The sequence below is a fragment of the Urocitellus parryii genome, chromosome 5 (genome assembly GCF_045843805.1).
Source record: "Urocitellus parryii isolate mUroPar1 chromosome 5, mUroPar1.hap1, whole genome shotgun sequence".
Lineage (NCBI taxonomy): Eukaryota > Metazoa > Chordata > Mammalia > Rodentia > Sciuridae > Urocitellus > Urocitellus parryii.
In genome coordinates this window covers 23,754,474-23,772,031 of record NC_135535.1, presented here as the reverse complement: position 1 = coordinate 23,772,031, position 17,558 = coordinate 23,754,474, and the positions used below count along the sequence as shown (strand labels likewise).

Genomic DNA, 17,558 nt, shown 5'->3' with positions numbered 1-17,558 from the left:
TGACCTTTTGCTGAAGACAAGTTCACTATCCTGTAGAGTCCAATTACTCACAACCATTAACTTGTACCTAACACATTGCTTTCTGTTTCTTCTTTCATCATATCCAGTCTGAAAATAAAGAGAATTTTACAGTGCTTCAGTGAATTCCAGAATGCTAAACTACCATTCTAGCAAAAACTAGTTGTATGGAAATTTTTGGCTACCAATCATACAGCTTCCTTTGTACATAATGTATTATGTATATGCAGGAAAATAATGAAATCTTTCCCCAGGAAAGGAAAGGAGAAGGAAGGATTCCTATTCTTTTTAAGTTACAATAATCTTAAAATGCTAATTGCATAGTTTACTATCATTTTAATTTAAGTAGTAAAAGCATAAGTAGCAGAAGTATAATGAAGATTAGTTTGCTTTACTAAAAATTTACCATTTTCTCACAAATCAAAAAGGGAAATTGAAATCTTGTTTATCAAGTTGGGACAATGTTATAGAGATGTAATATTTTCATTATTATTTGTTATAATTTATGGTTTTGAAAGCTAGATTTTTTCTAATATTAAAATATAGCCAAGATTTTATCGCACCAATACAAAATGTTTGGTTCCTTTTTGTTATTAGTGGTACTTGTATTGTTTTACAAAAAAATTCTGAAGTTTGAGATAAGATTGTATTATTTACATGTAGTGTTCTTGGAGAATTAGAATTGTTTCTGAATTTAGATTTTCTTCATGTTACTGGTTATAAGCCACAAGGATCACATTTCTTACCCTTCCTCTTTAAGAAAATAGTTAAGCACTTCAAGCTCAGTTTGAGTAACAAAGCCCTTTTCTTTACAGGTTGCTAGACTGACTGAATGTGAGAGAATATTAGTGGCATTGGAACTTAGCATCTTTTTGAATGATTCCAGTTATGTACTTCAAGCTGTGACTCAGTGTTATGGCCTCCTTGCTCCTATAATATATCACAATATTGTTTTGGTACCTGTTGTACAGGTAAGGGTATCCTCCCAATCCTATATAAGGATAATTTTATATAGGCAACTCATTTTGGAAAAGAAAAGCCGTGTGTCTCCTATAAGTACAAATAGGTCAAGAAAAAGTATTATAAAATTTCAGCAGTTAACTGAAAAACATTCTAATAAATTATGTCTGGGCAAACATAAATAGGGACATAACATGTGTTTCTCTGAAAATATTCAGCTTTGCTATCTGTAGTTAAATATTGGCAATAAACTTTTCTTAGTTTTTAAAGTTATTTATTCAATTTTCATGTTCTTCTAATTTTAGAAACAATAGTATACATCCAAAGCATGTGATTAAAACCATCATCAAAGGGAAAATATTGTGAATAACCTTAGAAGCATATGTGGTAATGGAGGAGGACAAAGGATTGATGAGATCTAGCAGAGGGAATTATGTTAGTTGAATGTGCTTCTGAGCAAATAACCATCAACCTAGTGACTTAAAAAGACATCCGAATACTCTCTCATTGTTTCTGTGGGCAGGGAGAATGAATACAGTTTAGCTGGGCTGTATGTTTCTGATCTCATCAGTCTGAAATTAAGGTGTTGGCTGGGCCTGTGATTTTATCTAAAGCTGGAAGTTCTTTTTGCAAGTTTACTGGTTAAGTTGGCATTCCTATTCAATGGGAAGAGAATGGACGTTTTAATAAATGGCAATGAAACATCTAAATATTCATTTGAATGAAAATGGAGTTTGACTTCTATTTATGCTTTTAAGCATAAATTTAGACTTTTAAGAAAGTCTAGATGTACTAAAGACTTCTATGCAAAATAAAGCAAAAATACTTAGGGGAAAAAATCCCAAGAGGTGATCATGTGCAGTCTAGGGTTTGTGGGGTAGAGGGCCTTTCTAACTGAATTTCTAGAAACAACAAGAAACATGTGTGACAAAAGGGACCATAAAAAGATTGTAGAAAACCTATAGATTTGGGAAACAGATATCCAAAGCTGATTAAGGGTAACTGACAAATTCCTAATAAAAAATTGGGCATATGATACGAATAGGCAGTTCTTAAGAGAGCAAATCCAAGTGGCTGGGAAACATGAAAAGAAGCTCAAACTGTGAATATTCTTAGTAGTGCATATTAAATTAACAATATAATAAGATCTGTAACTCCTACTGGTGAAAATATATGATAAAGGCATTCTCATTCATTGATGAGGGAAATGTGAATTATTATAAGCTTTTGGTTTTTGATAAAGCAACTTTAATTTTAATTAAATTAAATCAATTTTAAACAAAATTAAAAACAAATATACCTGACTGTAATTCTTCTACTAATAATTTATCTCATAGAATAAAATTTTAATAAAATAAAAAATATATTTATCTGACAAAGCAATATTATCATATGTTCTTTATCCCCTAGGATAAAATTCCTAGTTGGCAAATTGCTCTGCCTTGTTCCACCCCTTGTGCCTGGATCCACATGATCTACCTACTGGGGACACAGTGCACACAGTGGTCATTGATTTGAGTATGCACTGTGTCCTGGAGGGTGGTGCCTCATCCTCTGTGGGCATTGCCTCAAAGCTGGTGCTCATGAAGTTGCTACTTAGAGTTGGTACCTGGGTATTTGCTGGGGTATTCTTGGTCATGGCAAAAAAAAAAAAAAGTCAGGTACAAGGACAAGTGACAAGTGCCAGATATTAAACATCAGCTGTAAAAGTGTACAATGTGAGATTCTGGGAAAGGGCTGAATAAATGAAGTGATGCACATTAGCAGCAATGCCTAAGCATTGTCTCTGGAGACTTGGAGTGACTGTTCACAGTACAGAGTTGGAGGAGTCATGCAGAGTTCAGAAAAGTGTGCATAAATCCCATTTTGTAAAATAATAACAACCTTCCTTCTGTGTATGATGATGTGTGAGTGTATATTATTATTATTATTATTATTATTATTATTATTATTATATACTAATTATAGAAGCTGTGGGGGAAACCACAAGGGTGTTAGCATAATTTGGGGATATGGAGTGGTGTGGTGGCAGAGGGTGATCATGGAGAGTAGGAATTTAAAAAGTTAAAAATACTTGCCATTGGAATAGTAGCTGAAAGCAATTAATATGCTTCAAAAGAACTAGTACCCATGTATTAATTTGTCCTTTGGAATAATCTGAATGATGAATAGATGGCTGCCATCTCAGCTCTACTTTTCTGATGCTAACATTGTTCAGAAGTGTGTAGCACTATTGAAAGCTAAACTTAATCATCTAGCTCTTGATCAAATTCAAGATTGTATAATATGAAACAAGGAGAATAGGAAGTAAACATCAATATCAATTGATTTTGGGGGGGCATGAATGGTTTTAATTCTCAAGAAAACTGCATTTCAAGCTCCTGGAATCACTGTATAATATTTAATATACCACATAATCCTCTATATGGTTTTTTAAGGTCCTCCTAAGCCTGAATGTGATCATTAGTTTCTTACATACACGTGACACTCAGCCTTTACCTTCTATAATACTTGTCAAAATATGCTTTGTTTTATAGTTACTTGCATGCCTATTCTGTACTCTCCACTATCTTTCAAGTTATTTTAGGTAATTGGCTCATCTGAAAATTGAATATATACACATTCTTTTATGCATAATAAATAGTAAATAATTATTGGTAACAAAATTTTATGGCTTAAGACTCATGATTTGAATATGAAATTGTGTAATGGGTAAGGATGATATTTTAACACAAAAATCATTGTGCTTATGTTTTTTAGATCTTGATAAAGTGCTTAGTGGTTTTGCAAGGAGTTCTGAATGTTGTCCACTTGAAGAAAAATATTTCGAGTTTTGAAAGTATACAGCACATGATAGCTTGTTGTATCTACTATGTAACAAAGGTATTTATCTCATTCTTTGTCTAGTGTTACAGAATTTAGGACCAGTAATGATTTATAAAGTCAAACTACTTTTAATCACATTAATTAGAACACTTAAAAATAGCATTACCAAAGCATTTTTAGATCAAAAGGAATTATCTGTTGTTGAACTTTTTGACAAAATTGTGGCACTTCACAAACAAAAACTTGATGTTACTGAAATAGCTTTCATATATTTTTAGGTGATAAATATAGTCACATAGAATATGTTTCAAAACCCTAAAGCATTAATTACATACTTATTTTTACTGCAGTCAGCCTGCACATCATCTTCTCAGCTTGTGATCTCAGAGGCACCTGCAGGCAGACCTGTGGCATTTGAGCCCAGGAGTTGGGTTAGGGCATTGGGACTCAGAAGTTATCTGGAGATTTTGTAGCATGGTTTTGATTAAAGGATTAATCAGTAAATGAGGGGTATGATAATGTCATGAAGTAGACCGGAAGGAAAGGCAGAGTAGGTAGAGTCTAAGGATGATTATGGGATTGATGTGCAGCACCCTGACCTGAAAAGAGGCGAATTCAGTCTATATCAAGGAAGATGTATGTATGTATGTATGTATCTATGTATCTATCTATCTATCTATCTATCTGGAGATCTGTCTATCTGGAGATCTAAGCAGGAGAAAAGATGCAGGCAAAAGTGTGGTTAGAATATAAGCTCATTTTTCATCTTTATTTCATTTCTTCATGTCACAAATATATGACATATGCCCCCAAAATTAGAGGAGAGCCTCATAATAGCTGAAAGAGAATAAATCATAGATGATACCAGATTTTTAGCTTGCATAATGAATGGTTGGTGGTGACACAGAACAGGGAGACAGAAAGATTACCAAGGACGGAACACCTAGGAAATGAGACTTAGACATGCATTAAGCAAGAATTACAAACTCAAATGCCTATTGAGACCATGTGGATATAAAAAAAAATTGTGATTTTGTTGGATGTAAGGCTAGATTTGTTGGGTTCTAAGTCAGACTTACCTGTAGGCATTAAAATTTGTTAAAACAAGGGCTGGGGCTGTAGCTCAGTGGCAGAGCACTTGCCTAGCATGTGTGAGGAATGTACTGGGTTTGATCCTCAGTACCACATTAAAAAATAAATTAAGTAAAGGCATGCTGTCCATCTACAACTGTATAAATTTTTTTTTTAAATTGTTAAAACCAAATAAAAAACAACAAATCAAAGCTATCTCACAGAGCTTATAATTTAGTGGGGGAGGCAGAAAACACATACACATATAAAATATAATTCCATGAAGCTTTAAAATAGAAAAGCGGTTAAGGGAGAGAGGTTTATGGGGCTGGGTTACTTTAGATGTGACGACCCTACATAAGAGGAAGGGTAGAACTAAAACAGATGGCAGAGAAACAGCTTTGTAGGCAGAGGGCAGGAAGAATTATGTGAGCAAATATACACGGAGACTCAAGGCCAATTTTAGCCTATAAATAATAGTAGTCTAAATGGGGTAGACCAGTGGTGGAGCATTGATTTCCAACCTGTTGACCTGAGAGCTTTTGAAAGAAGCTTGTACATCCATAGGTGTGCCTAGAACTCTTTGTCTCACATATACATTTTGCCTTTTTTTGCAAATATGTGTGAAAATAGTTGAAATAGTTAACTATTTTTATTGTAGCTTTCAGTTAATGAGAAGAGTTACTAGAGAAGAGTTACTGTAGCTTAATTTTTAGGGAAAGCTGTTTATTTATTTTTATGTAAAGAAATGGAGGAATTCTGATAGATGGCAGCTTAAGCACAGATCCCTGACTTCTTTTGAATTTCTTTTTCAGGACATTAGAGCAGCCTGAGTGGGCCCCTTGGTGAAGCCTGGGGGCTGTCTTAGGCCAGGTTATCTAGGGAAGGGCATTTTATAGGACCTCATTTGCCTTGGAAACAAGAAAGAACCAAGAAACCAGAGGCAGGGAGGTAGATTTCTTTATCCTCATTGTTTGACTCAAAGACCATCATCATTGTGTGATCCCTTGAAGCCTTACTGACAGAATCCAATGGATATCCTCAAAGAAGAGCATCCACATCTGCCTGCTCATCTTATGTGGTGTCCGTAGGACCTTTCTGATTTGTTAGAAATTTGGAAGAATACTACAGAGGTGGGCTGATTTGGTACAACACTTTAGGAAGTTTGCCTTTATGGAGGTCTGGCAACAGACAAGCTTCTACACTCTGCCTCAGCAAAGAAGTTATTATTTGCTGGCTGTTTATGGCCTGACTTCAAGAGCAGAAAATAATATTCCTTTCCTTGTCCACCAGTTTACCACTGGAGAGACCTCCATGACCTGGTCTCTGCAAATGCTAAGAGGATGTAGCCATTAGCAGGAGAGAAAAGTAATAATTCATTGAAGGGGACTTAGTACCTTGATGGAGGAAGAACAAGCCAAACTTCCAAATGATTGTGTTATTTACTCTTAACCATGTTGGAAAAAGATTAGAGATGACTTGGTGTGTGTGTGTGTGGGGGGGTGAGATAAAAAAACAAAACTTTTAAGGGGAAGCAGTGAGATGGTCCAAAACCAACCAACCAACCAACCAACCAACTAAACACCCCCTCCTAAAATAAAAATGTAATTTAATAAATCTGATACATGTTTGAAATATTAAACACCTGAAAATATGACAATGAAATTTCTCAAATCAAATCTGGAAGCTCAAGAAATACCTCACAATGTAGAGCAGAATTACCCAGAGATGGTAAATAAATTTAGAGTACAGATCTAGAAGTCATTACATGAAAATAACAGGAGTCTGGGGGTAGAAAAAGAAACAAATGGAGGTAATAGGCTTCTTGAATCCCAGGCAGAGAGATGTTGGTGAAATTTCTGACTTCAAAGAGAAAAGACAAATTTAAAGTTTGAGACCCAAAGAACAGATTATTTGCGATGGAAAGAAAATCATTTATCTTCAAACTTTTTATCAGCAACTCTAGAAGTTAAAACACCAAAACAACATTGGTAGAGTCCTGAGGGAAGAACACTAAGGTTCAAATATTAATAACCAGGAAAGATATCATTCATTTGTCAGGGCAAAAGTAAACATTTTCAGAAGTGCAAGTATTTGAAGTCTTCTGCCCTGGTACTTATCTGAGGAAAACACTTGGGGAAATACTCTATCAAATGACAATTGAATCAGAACAGAAATCCCAAGATAGGGAAAGACAAAAAAGAGAGGAATAATGAGAGCATTGAATCTTGCAATGTATGTATTATTAAAATTAAATAGACAATAATGACATGACTAGCACTTTGTAATATAAATGCTAAGTAGGGATTCTTCAAAGAGTAGAGTCATCCTTGAAGGGAAAACTTATTTATAACCTAGACTAAAACTTGCATCCTGTTCGGGATGGGGGCATATGTGAGCAGGTGGATTTGTGGACTACAGTTGTATGAACTTATTTTTACATAAAAACACATATAACATAAAACTGTTATTTTCTTTGATAGAATATATATGTGTGTGTGTACACACACTTGCGCACGTGCGCATACACACACACATTTAAAGATTATTGGGAACATGTTACCCTGAGCAGAGCTTTAAAGCCTAGTAGGAGTTCCAAATTGATAGGGAGAAAAAAAAAGAACAGGGAAGAATCAGAGAGAGGAAACAAGAACATGAAAAAATGGGAGAGAGGAAAACTGATGATTAGGTAAAAGTAAGAAAAGGGAAAAGGAGATAGTATTTTTGGTGGAATCAATAGAAGTGTATTATCCGGTTCACTAAGTGTGAGTGGTCTTAGAAGACAGTGATTGCCAGACGGGCTAGAAATTCAGGCTCTAATGTTTATCACTTGAAGAAACTTGCATAAAACAAAGTGACAGATGTTGATTGATAAATGGATAGACAAAGGCACTGAGCAAATGCAAACAAAAATAAAGGAGGAAAATGGCAATTTTCATATCAGACAAAGTAAGAATTAAGGTCCCCAAACATTTATCAGGACAAATAAAGGCATTGGATAGTGTCTTTCAAATCTGTCATGTACCCTTCCCTGCTCCTGGATGGCATCTTGTCATTTGTCAGTGTGAGGGCTGTCTCATTGTTAAGTACTAAAGATCAAGGCTAGCCCTAGGTTTGATTCCTAGGGCTGCAAGAAAAAAAAGAAAGCAAGAAAAGAAAAAGAAAACAAGTCTGAATTAAAACAAAACTCATTTTTTATAACAGCAAATTAAAGAAGGAGAACAATAAGATTATATGAAAAATGCCACAGAGGCATTTAATAATACTTAGCAACCTTTTCTAATAAAATTTCTAATAAGTTAGGAATAGAAGGAAGCTGTTGAACAATGATAAAGACATTTACCCAAATTTTATAGCAAATATCATATTAAATGGCAAATTTCTGAAGTCATTTTCTTAAAAATCAGGCATAGAAAAGAGATGCTGACTTTTAAGTGAGATTTAGTATATTCAGAGGTTCTCTCTTATGCAACAGATGAAGATATGATATTAAGAAAGAAAGCCTCATTTATTTATAATTATGAAGGTCTCAAAAACCCAGGAGAAACTAGCAAAAATGATTAGAATTATAAAGACAGTGTGTCAAATGATTATATGTGAAACATTTATAAACTGATAGTTTTTCCCCACTACTAGTAGTTAGAATGGAGAAACTTACAATACATGATATTTGAAACTTAACAAAGTGTCAAAGAACCTAAATAAAAGAACTGTGAAGTCTTATCAAAGGATATAAAATAAGATCTGAACATATGGCAGGCCATACCAAGTTCCCGAAGAGGAAGATTTACTGTCATAGAAATGTAAATCCTTCCTAAAATAACATTTAAATTTAATGCAGCTCTAATCAAAATCCCAATAGGGTTTCTCTGGAACTTATTAGAATAATTTAAAAGTTCTCAATAGATATTAAAATTTACCATAAGGCCATTTTAATAAAAAAAAAATGGCATTAACAGAAGAGTGGGCAGATAGTTCAGTGGAAGGGATTAGAGGATACAGGAATAGCTCCAAATCTACAGAAGAAATTAATATATGACAAAGTTAGCAATTTGATTCTTTGAGGAAATAATGGTTTATTATAATAGTTGATTTAATGGAAGGTGTTGATGTAACTGACTATTCCTCTGAAAGTAAAAAAAGCCAGAGCTCTGCCTCAGCACAAATAAGGTCCAGATGCTTTCAAAAACATTTGTATGACCTTGGAATCAGGGGACACCTTCTTCAACAAGGCTCAGAATAATATACAGAAAAACACAGATAACTAATTACCTGATAGTTAAAACATTTTTATGGCAAGACACAGTAAGTGGAGCTTAAAATCTGTGACAAATATAGGATGATATATATATCTATATCTATATAGGCATATAGATATATAGAAAAATAAGTGACAGATACAGAATTATATGATTAAATATTCAAGTTGCCTTAAACGGTAGAACAGATGAAGGGCCATCTTCTGAGGTAGACAGGAGCCATTGAAGGGTTTTAAACCCAGAAATAATGTAATTAGGTGTGCATTTTAGGAAAAAAGGAATTATTCTATTTGAACAATAGCTACCAATTAGAGAGCGATAAGACCTGAGTCAGGGGATAGTTTGAAAAGGAGAAATGATAAACTAAACTAGTGTGGAAAAGTGGGAGGTAGAGAAAATGGAAAGGATTCAAGAGTTAACTTATGAAATAGAATTGAGAAGCTAGACACCTATCAAACATAGGGTGTAGAGGAGGCAGAGGGAAAGGTCAACTGTAATATCCAGCTACCTTGCCTGGGCACTTGGGCATAAATAACAATTTTTTGTTGATCCTGGATGAGAGTACTTTGTGTGGTAAAGGGGAGAAGATAGTGAGTTTTGAACAGACTGAATTTTGAGGTTTACAGGATGTCCAAAGAAGTGTCCAGTAGGCCTGGAGTACAGGAGAGGCCAAATATGTATAAAGATAAGGAGGTCACTAGCATATTCAGTACAAATAGATGTTGTCACCCCGGGACAGTATGTGGAATGAGAAGGGAAGAGGGTTATTTAAGAATCTCAAGGGTGCATGTAGTACAAGGGGCCAAAATATAGAAAAATAAGTGTTTCCAAACTCTAGGTAGGGTGAAGAACTGGAGAGTTTGATTAGTCCCAAGCTGTTCTGCCATTCCTATTTCTTTCCTAGCCTTGACAATCTTCCTGCTATGTCAGTTCTTTCATTGTCAGAAAGCACCCCAGAAAGCACCCCTCTCCTTTTCCACTGCTGCAATTACACTTGCATATCAATTAGTGTTGTACTGGGCCCAGAGCACTCCTTCCAGGGTTACTCTTCTTTAGAATATCTTCATCTGCTTGACCTTCCCTGCCAGGCTCTCCCATAAAGGAAATGGGGGTGTGGTGGGGGTGTCTCTTTCAAATACAGAAGGGCCAGGTTGCTCTCTCCTTCTAGGACATTGGACATGGCTACTCACTGAACATTTATATAACTAACAGGGGCTATGACATGTTTCTTGAAGAAAGGAGAAATTTTTCCAAGCCAGCTTACCACTTGCCAGTTGCACTTTTTCTACTAAAACCCAACCAACCAACCAGCCAATTCTACTTATCTGAGTACTCAAAACATTTGAATACTGGTGGAGAGGAGCAGGGAAAGGAAGCAGTCATTTTCTGACAGTGAGGAGGTAGACACTAGTTGTGAGTTCTAGAGATTTGAGGAGAAATGAAGGGCTTAGGCACTCCCTGATGAAGACAGCGGAGATTACCAGCTTAGTGGAAATAGGATTCCAGACCATGTTTGAGTTCACATACTGCCTCTCTTAGCCTTGGACAGATTTTAGTACAGAGGGGTGTTGGGAATGACCCTGTGCACCTTCTACTTGCCATCCAAGACCCTGCCTGCTTCTTCCCTCACTTGCGGAATCCCTGAAATTCAAGTGATGTTATTAGGGAAGACCCTAAATGTGGTTTGAACATTAAAAAAAAGAATCAATTAATGTCAGTGGATTATTACTTGAACTGGATTAGTCCGAAGTTGATATGTTCAGTGTTGCCATTCTAGAAGCTCCTTTTGACCTGGCCTGCAGTTCCAGAATCCTGGCTTGCTCCTGAGTCCCAGATTTCAGGTGTTTATTAGCTGTTAACAATAATAGATCTTCTCTTAGAGCTTATAAAGGGCAGTTAGTCAAACAGCTCTGCTTCTTTTCATTGCTCTGTTTTAAAAAAAATTGGTTATATTTTCACGTGGCTCAATCTTTTTTCTTTAAACAGCAATGTTTTTTTTTTCTTCTAAAAAAGTCACCAGAATTCCAAATAAAGGGCCAATTCTGAGGTTTATCATCTTAAATGTTTCATTGTTTTAAAGTTTTGGGGCATTAAACATCTGGTATTCTTTTGATTTCTGTCCATCACTTGGTATGCTGAATACAATTATTCCATTATATTACTCATCATTGGGAAAAACCCCTTATCATTTACTATTTTCTACAAGCATATAGAAATAAGGGAAAAGGTTATGCAGTTTCTTTCTAGGCTCAGGTTATAACTGTATCAGAAAGCAAAATTAAGTAGAGTGGAGAGCAAAATTTACTAGCTCCTTTTCTAGTAACAAAACTTGCCCCCTCTCATATTTCCTTTAAATGAGATTGGACCAGTGTGCCAAGCATTCAAGGTACTGTAAGATATAACCCCATCTAGCTTTTTAAAATTTATTTCACCATTTTCCTTCCCACAGTCTGTTCCACAGTCACCGTTAGTTTTTCACATTGTCCTGGTTCTGCAGAGATATTTAAATTTCTTAACAATAGGTAGGTCCCATCAGGTCTAGACAACCCCTCATTATTTTTTGACAGCTTTATATATCCCTTCCCTGCATAAGAAGTAACAGTTGTTACTTAAGTACTAACTTACTCTACACCTAGCAAGTTCATGCAAACTTATTTATACTTTTTTAAGTTACCCCACAGGCTCACGATTAATGTGTCCTCTTTCTCAGACTCATGAGCACAACAGGATATATACAAACCAGATTACTGGCAGGGAAGCTTTCTTGGAGTTGATACTAGAGCCCAGGCTTAATGACAAGGTAGGAAAGCATGAAGTCCTGAAGTGTGGTGTCAGACATATATTTGGCTCCACATTTAGTAAGATTAAAACAAAAGGAGGTAATTGAGGTAGGGCCAGAGTAGGAGAAGGCCAGAGAATAACCACTGGAACTAGGAAATGCAAATGAGAATGAGAGGGTAGGCCTTTCCCTCTTTGATCACAGTGTAAACTTCCCCTAGTATCCTTGGAGAATCTGCCCAAACCAACTTATCTCTAGCCCAGTCCTCTTAGAAATCATTGATTGACATAAATGGCCTTAAGATACCACAAGGTCAGTCTTTGTGCCATTTCTAACAAAGAGCAATTCAAAATAAGAGGTGATGCTTATATGTTTTCAAAAATGTGTCAACATAGCATTTTTTTAAATAGTTACTGTACCAAAGGGCATGTGACCATCTGACCCAGAGAGATGGGGAATTCATTATTGATGAGATCCTGTTATTAGTTCATTTAAAATAGTGCACATTGAATTCTAGGGAAATAGAATCTGGAGGGAAACTTCCAGTTTCCTTAACAAAAACAGGGAGGTTCTTAGACCCCCAAACTTATAGGACTTCAAATTTTTGAAAGATGATGCATCACACTGAAGTCAGACCAAAAGCATCCAACAGAGATAACTAATACTTACTTTTAATTAGATTCTACGTTCATGGAAGGAATATGATATGGCAGCAATGGTTATAAATTATGGAAAAAAGATGTTGGACATCACAACAGAATGCAGGTCACTATTTGGTAAGAATGATCCAGAAGAAATACCAGATGAGGTAATTGGTTTTTGGTTTTCATTTTTACACATGTATTTAATGGGGTCTTTGGAGGTCTCTTTTAGTATCATTAAACATATTAGAAAATTATCTATTTTTGATTTGTCATATTCACATAGAAGAAAAGTAATATAGGTAGGAGTTTCTTTTTCTGTTTGTTGTTGTTTCTTTGTTTTTGAGTTGTGGTCAAGAAAATAAAGGGAGCATCTATGTTAGTGTGCCGAATGGTCACTATTACAATACCGGCCATCAGTTAGGTGATGACTGAACTTCCTACACCTAGCTGGACATTAGACTAAAAGCCCTTTTGAATCTAAGATTACATTCTGGGTGGGTCACTGAATATAGTGAATACACATCTGAGCTTTTTAGCTTGTGTTCAAAGTAGATTTCTGAAACTCATTGCAATATCTGAATTCTCTTCTATATGAGACTGCTAATTTTTGAGACTAATTTTTAATATGTGCTTCCTAAGCATGGTTCTTGTAAGAGCTTATGCTTTATTGCCTTTATTTGAAATATGTGTGTTAAATGTTTTTATAGATCAAGTTTTGAAATGTTACTTGATATTTTGGGTTGCTGAGGCACGCGAGGAATTACTTGAAGCCCCTTGTTACTTGGTTCGAGATACTTGCCTCCAGCCCTGTTTGAGATTATGCCCATTTCTATCTCCATTATATTTTGAGATAAAAACAAGAAAGTGTTATCTGATTACTTGATTACTTTTTAAGTCAGCATTTGTTAGCCAAAAAAGCTCCACAAAGCACCACTCCATTACTGGGAGACTTTTAAAATTCTAATGCACCACTCTTGTGGTGGTGTTGGTGGTAGTGATGGCATTGTTTGATCTAGAGAGAGTTTTGACTAAGCTGTTGGCAATTGGAGTCTTTCACCCAGTGTTTACTGAGAGTCCATTCAGCTAGCCCCTTTAAATTGTCCAGGCTTTAACTCAAGACTCTCATTTTACATTACTGTGGGGCAGGACCTTGCACCACTCTCTTGATCCAGTGGAAGGTTGTTATGTTTCCCTCTGAGTAGGGTTGTTGGGACAGTTGTAAGGAGTCTGAAATCATTAGAGCCATTCAAGTTCCCTTTAAACCTAAAAAGGCTTGGAAGATGTTTGGGAATAGGAGAGAGAGAGAGACAGGTCAGTTCATAGGCTGAGACAGAGAAAACATGATGGGGAGTTGAGTATAGACAGGCCAGTTCTTAATCCACTAATTACAGATCCCATTATACTTCAGTGAAAGGCAGAGTATCAAAGGCAATTAGGTTAGTTGTAAAGAAGCTCCATCTGAGAAAAAACGAATAAAGGGATACATTCCTGAGGGTGGCCTAGGATGGGGAAATACAGTAGAATGAATCAGATATAACTTTCCTATGTTCATATATGAATACACGGCCTAGGGATTTTCTTTTGAAAAGACTTTTAGAGACATATCTTCATCTGCTTTAAGAAAAGAGCTTTGACTACTTTCTATGAAACTCTTGGTACAGTGTCTGGCTTTTAGTTAGAACATAATATCTGTTATTATTAATTACTAATTGGTATTGTTTAATCATGTATATCTTAGTTTTGCCTACCAAATATGAAGGAATAATTTGAAGAAAGTTATTTGAGAATGACAGTTTTTATAGCATTCTGACATTTAATCAATATTTCTAGGGTTCGTCTAAGAAATCTGTAAAAACTAAGAAGCCACAACAGATATTGTTGCCTGAAAAATTAAATGAACAATTGAACTTGTTGGAGACACACCTACTCAAACTGATAAAACAATGTAAAATTCTCTTTTGTATATGTCTATGCAGCAATTTTCTTAAACTGGGAAAATATTTTGTTAAAGGGCTTAAAATGAGATTAGTGTCAGGTAAACCCAATAAGGTTTACACAGTGCCTTTACATTATGTTGTTAATCCTAACAATGCCTTATTAATATGGGATTGTTAACTGCCTTTTACAGATGTGGCTAATGAATATTAAGTGACTTATTCAGAGTTCTGTAGCTGGCTTGGACTTGAGCCCATGTCTTCTGACTCCGTAACAGGTTTTCTAAACCTTGACACTATTGCCATTTTGGGCCCATTGGTTCTTTGTAGTGGGGGACTGTCCTAGGCATTGTAGAATGTTGGTCAGTATCCTCAGCCTCTACTCATAGAAGCATAACACACCAAACCCCTGGTTGTGACAACCAACCAAGAGGCAAATGTCAAAAGCATTGGCGGTGTGGTGGGGGTAGGGGTAGGATGGCACAAAATTGAGAATTACTGAGAGCAAAGATGCAATTGAGAAAGGATGGGGTAGTGTGAGGGATGGTAAGTGGCTTGAACCTTGGCCTACTAGAGCAGAAAGAGAGAGAGATTAATTTTGGGTCTTTGTACTGTAGTAATTTCAACATAGATTAATGTGTTAATGGAACAATTAGTATTTAGGAGTTTGCAGTTTGGAAATCTGCCTGGGAAACTGATTTAGTTTCCGATGTTGGTTAGTATATATAATATAGTATATATATATATAATATTCTAAAGGAACAAGAGAGTACCCAAATTTCTCCCACGTGTGAGGCTCCTTGTTTGGACCCAAGGTCTTCTGGGAATGGACTATATCTGTAGAACTGCATGTCCCTCCCTCAACTATCTTACTGGGTGCCTTAGTTGTACTTTGGTGGTCATACTGTTTCTGAATTACCTGAATTGTTTCCCTATCTCTTTCCATATACTCCATGCCTGTTTCAAGCTGAATTTATAAATTGAACCCAGTGGCTTATTATTTCCATAATTAGTAAACCAAGTTTTGGAAAAACTAATTATCTCGTTGTACCTAAAAAATATAATTCCTTAAATTAGAAAATGTTTTAGAAACATGAACTAATTTTCAGATACCAACAGAAATATTTTAATGAGAAACACAATGTGAGATTACTAAGTAAACAGTTCACTAACAACACCAATGATAAAAATAAGTTTTGTATACAGTTTGCTGTGTACTAGCCACTATTTTAAGTATTTTTATTCACTTTAAAACTCAGCCTATCCCATATATAACAATCATTTAAGGAAAGTATTGTTATTAGCCACATTTTAAAGATAAGGAAACTTAAGTAAAGAGAAACTAAATTACCTCCCAAGGTCTCACAATTCAAGAGTGTCAGGGTTAGAGTTTGAACCCAGTCTGGCTCTAGTACCTATGTGGTACTTTACTGTCATTTAAAGATAATTTTATTACAATGGAATTAATATAATTGTTAGGTTTTGGTGGTGAACCTTTAACTTTTTGGAAAAAAAATAATGAAATAATTGAAAATCATTGGATTCTTTTCAAAATTTAATGCTATAATTGATATTTAAGACACAATTTAGAAGGAATATTTGAGTATTTCCTATTTTTCCATCCCCTCCAAAGAATTTTTTTATTTTTGGTTGTTCATGTTAAACAGAACTACAACTTATTAATTTTCTTAAACCTTAGATGTTGCGGCTGAACTCTCAGGAGCAGAAGACCCTATATTTCTTTACCCTGTGGTTTTAAATTGGTCAGTGAAAGGTGCTGTGAAAGAAGGTAGGTGACCTGATGTTTGTGTGCTGCTCACTTGACTTCCCACTGAAAGTTGTTATTCTGTAGATTTTGTGTCTGTTGTTTATATAAAGACTTCATCTGTTCTAGGCAGACTTTTTGGGGTTCTTATCTGTTCATGAATAATGAAGTATCTTGATTGCCAAGTAATAAAGAGACTTAAATGGGTAACTTATTTAAAGATTAGAAAGACTACCTTCATGATGGCTTATTTTGGTAGTGAACAGTTATTACGAAACTTACAAAAATGAGGGCATTGAAGAAAATGCACCAGTGATTTTTTTAATGTTCATCTATGAAGAGAGCAACATTATTGCTTAAATTTGGAGTAAAATATAGTAAAAATTACGACAACTGGTTTTGACACTTATCAGTATTTTTTTTTCTGCAGTTAGTGGTACATTAGAAATGACTTTAATGAAATCTTTCTCAGCACTGAGATTTTTGGAAAATAAATTAAACATAGACTGTAAAGGATTAGTTGATCTTAGAAAAAACAATAGCTCACATCACATTAATCTAGTATTAAAATGTAAACTTTCAATGCTAATAACTAAGTGTATTGGTAACTATATGCAAACTTCTTGTTTTTATAGTTATGAAATTTAAGCACAGACCTAGATTCCTGGAATTTTTTACGCAAGTTATGCTTAAATGCCTGAATGATGAAAAATTTTCCCTTTTGTTGGAGATAACAATTCCTGTCCTTGACTTCTTGAAAAGGTATTTGTAATATCAGTTTTATGCATGGAAACAACTTCCAAAAACATGAGCAGCATTGTCCCTTTCAAATACATGGGGTAGATGAAAAAGGGTAGTGTATGTAGTTACCACATGGGAGAGAGTGAAGATTTGTGTGTGTGCATTTAAATAATGACTAAATGTAAAAATATTTATACAACTTCACTAAGAAATGAGACTAGACCATGTTCAGATTTCAGGCAGGAAATAGATTGTCTTTTGCTATTTGGTTAGGAGGGATAATAGCATCTGTCTATCTATCAGCTCCCTTTCACATAAGGGTTAGAGTCCAGTTTTGGTTGTTTATCATGTGCTTCTAATGCCTCTATCATAATGAGAAGAGCCATTCTTTGGGGCTTCCATTTGTGTGTGTGAATGAGAAGCTCCTCAATAGATAGCTTTAGGCTGTCCTTCTCATTCTCTAAGGCTGAATGATTGTCTTTGTTCCCAAAGAAAATGATCATGTCTCATGCCAATTACGAGAGATGTCAAATAAATCCAATGTGTCTTCTTCACAAGTGG

General features: G+C 35.3%; 1 protein-coding gene across 1 annotated transcript in view; it reads left to right on the top strand.

The window, feature by feature from the left end:
* Positions 1 to 17,558, top strand: part of Cfap54 (cilia and flagella associated protein 54) — a 311,291-nt gene that overhangs the window by 79,999 nt on the left and 213,734 nt on the right. The window contains exons 25-30 of the mRNA XM_077799225.1: positions 834 to 989; positions 3,739 to 3,861; positions 12,593 to 12,721; positions 14,388 to 14,502; positions 16,191 to 16,280; positions 16,892 to 17,018. Coding sequence (XP_077655351.1) covers positions 834 to 989; positions 3,739 to 3,861; positions 12,593 to 12,721; positions 14,388 to 14,502; positions 16,191 to 16,280; positions 16,892 to 17,018 — 740 coding nt within the window. The remainder of the gene's footprint in view (positions 1 to 833; positions 990 to 3,738; positions 3,862 to 12,592; positions 12,722 to 14,387; positions 14,503 to 16,190; positions 16,281 to 16,891; positions 17,019 to 17,558) is intronic.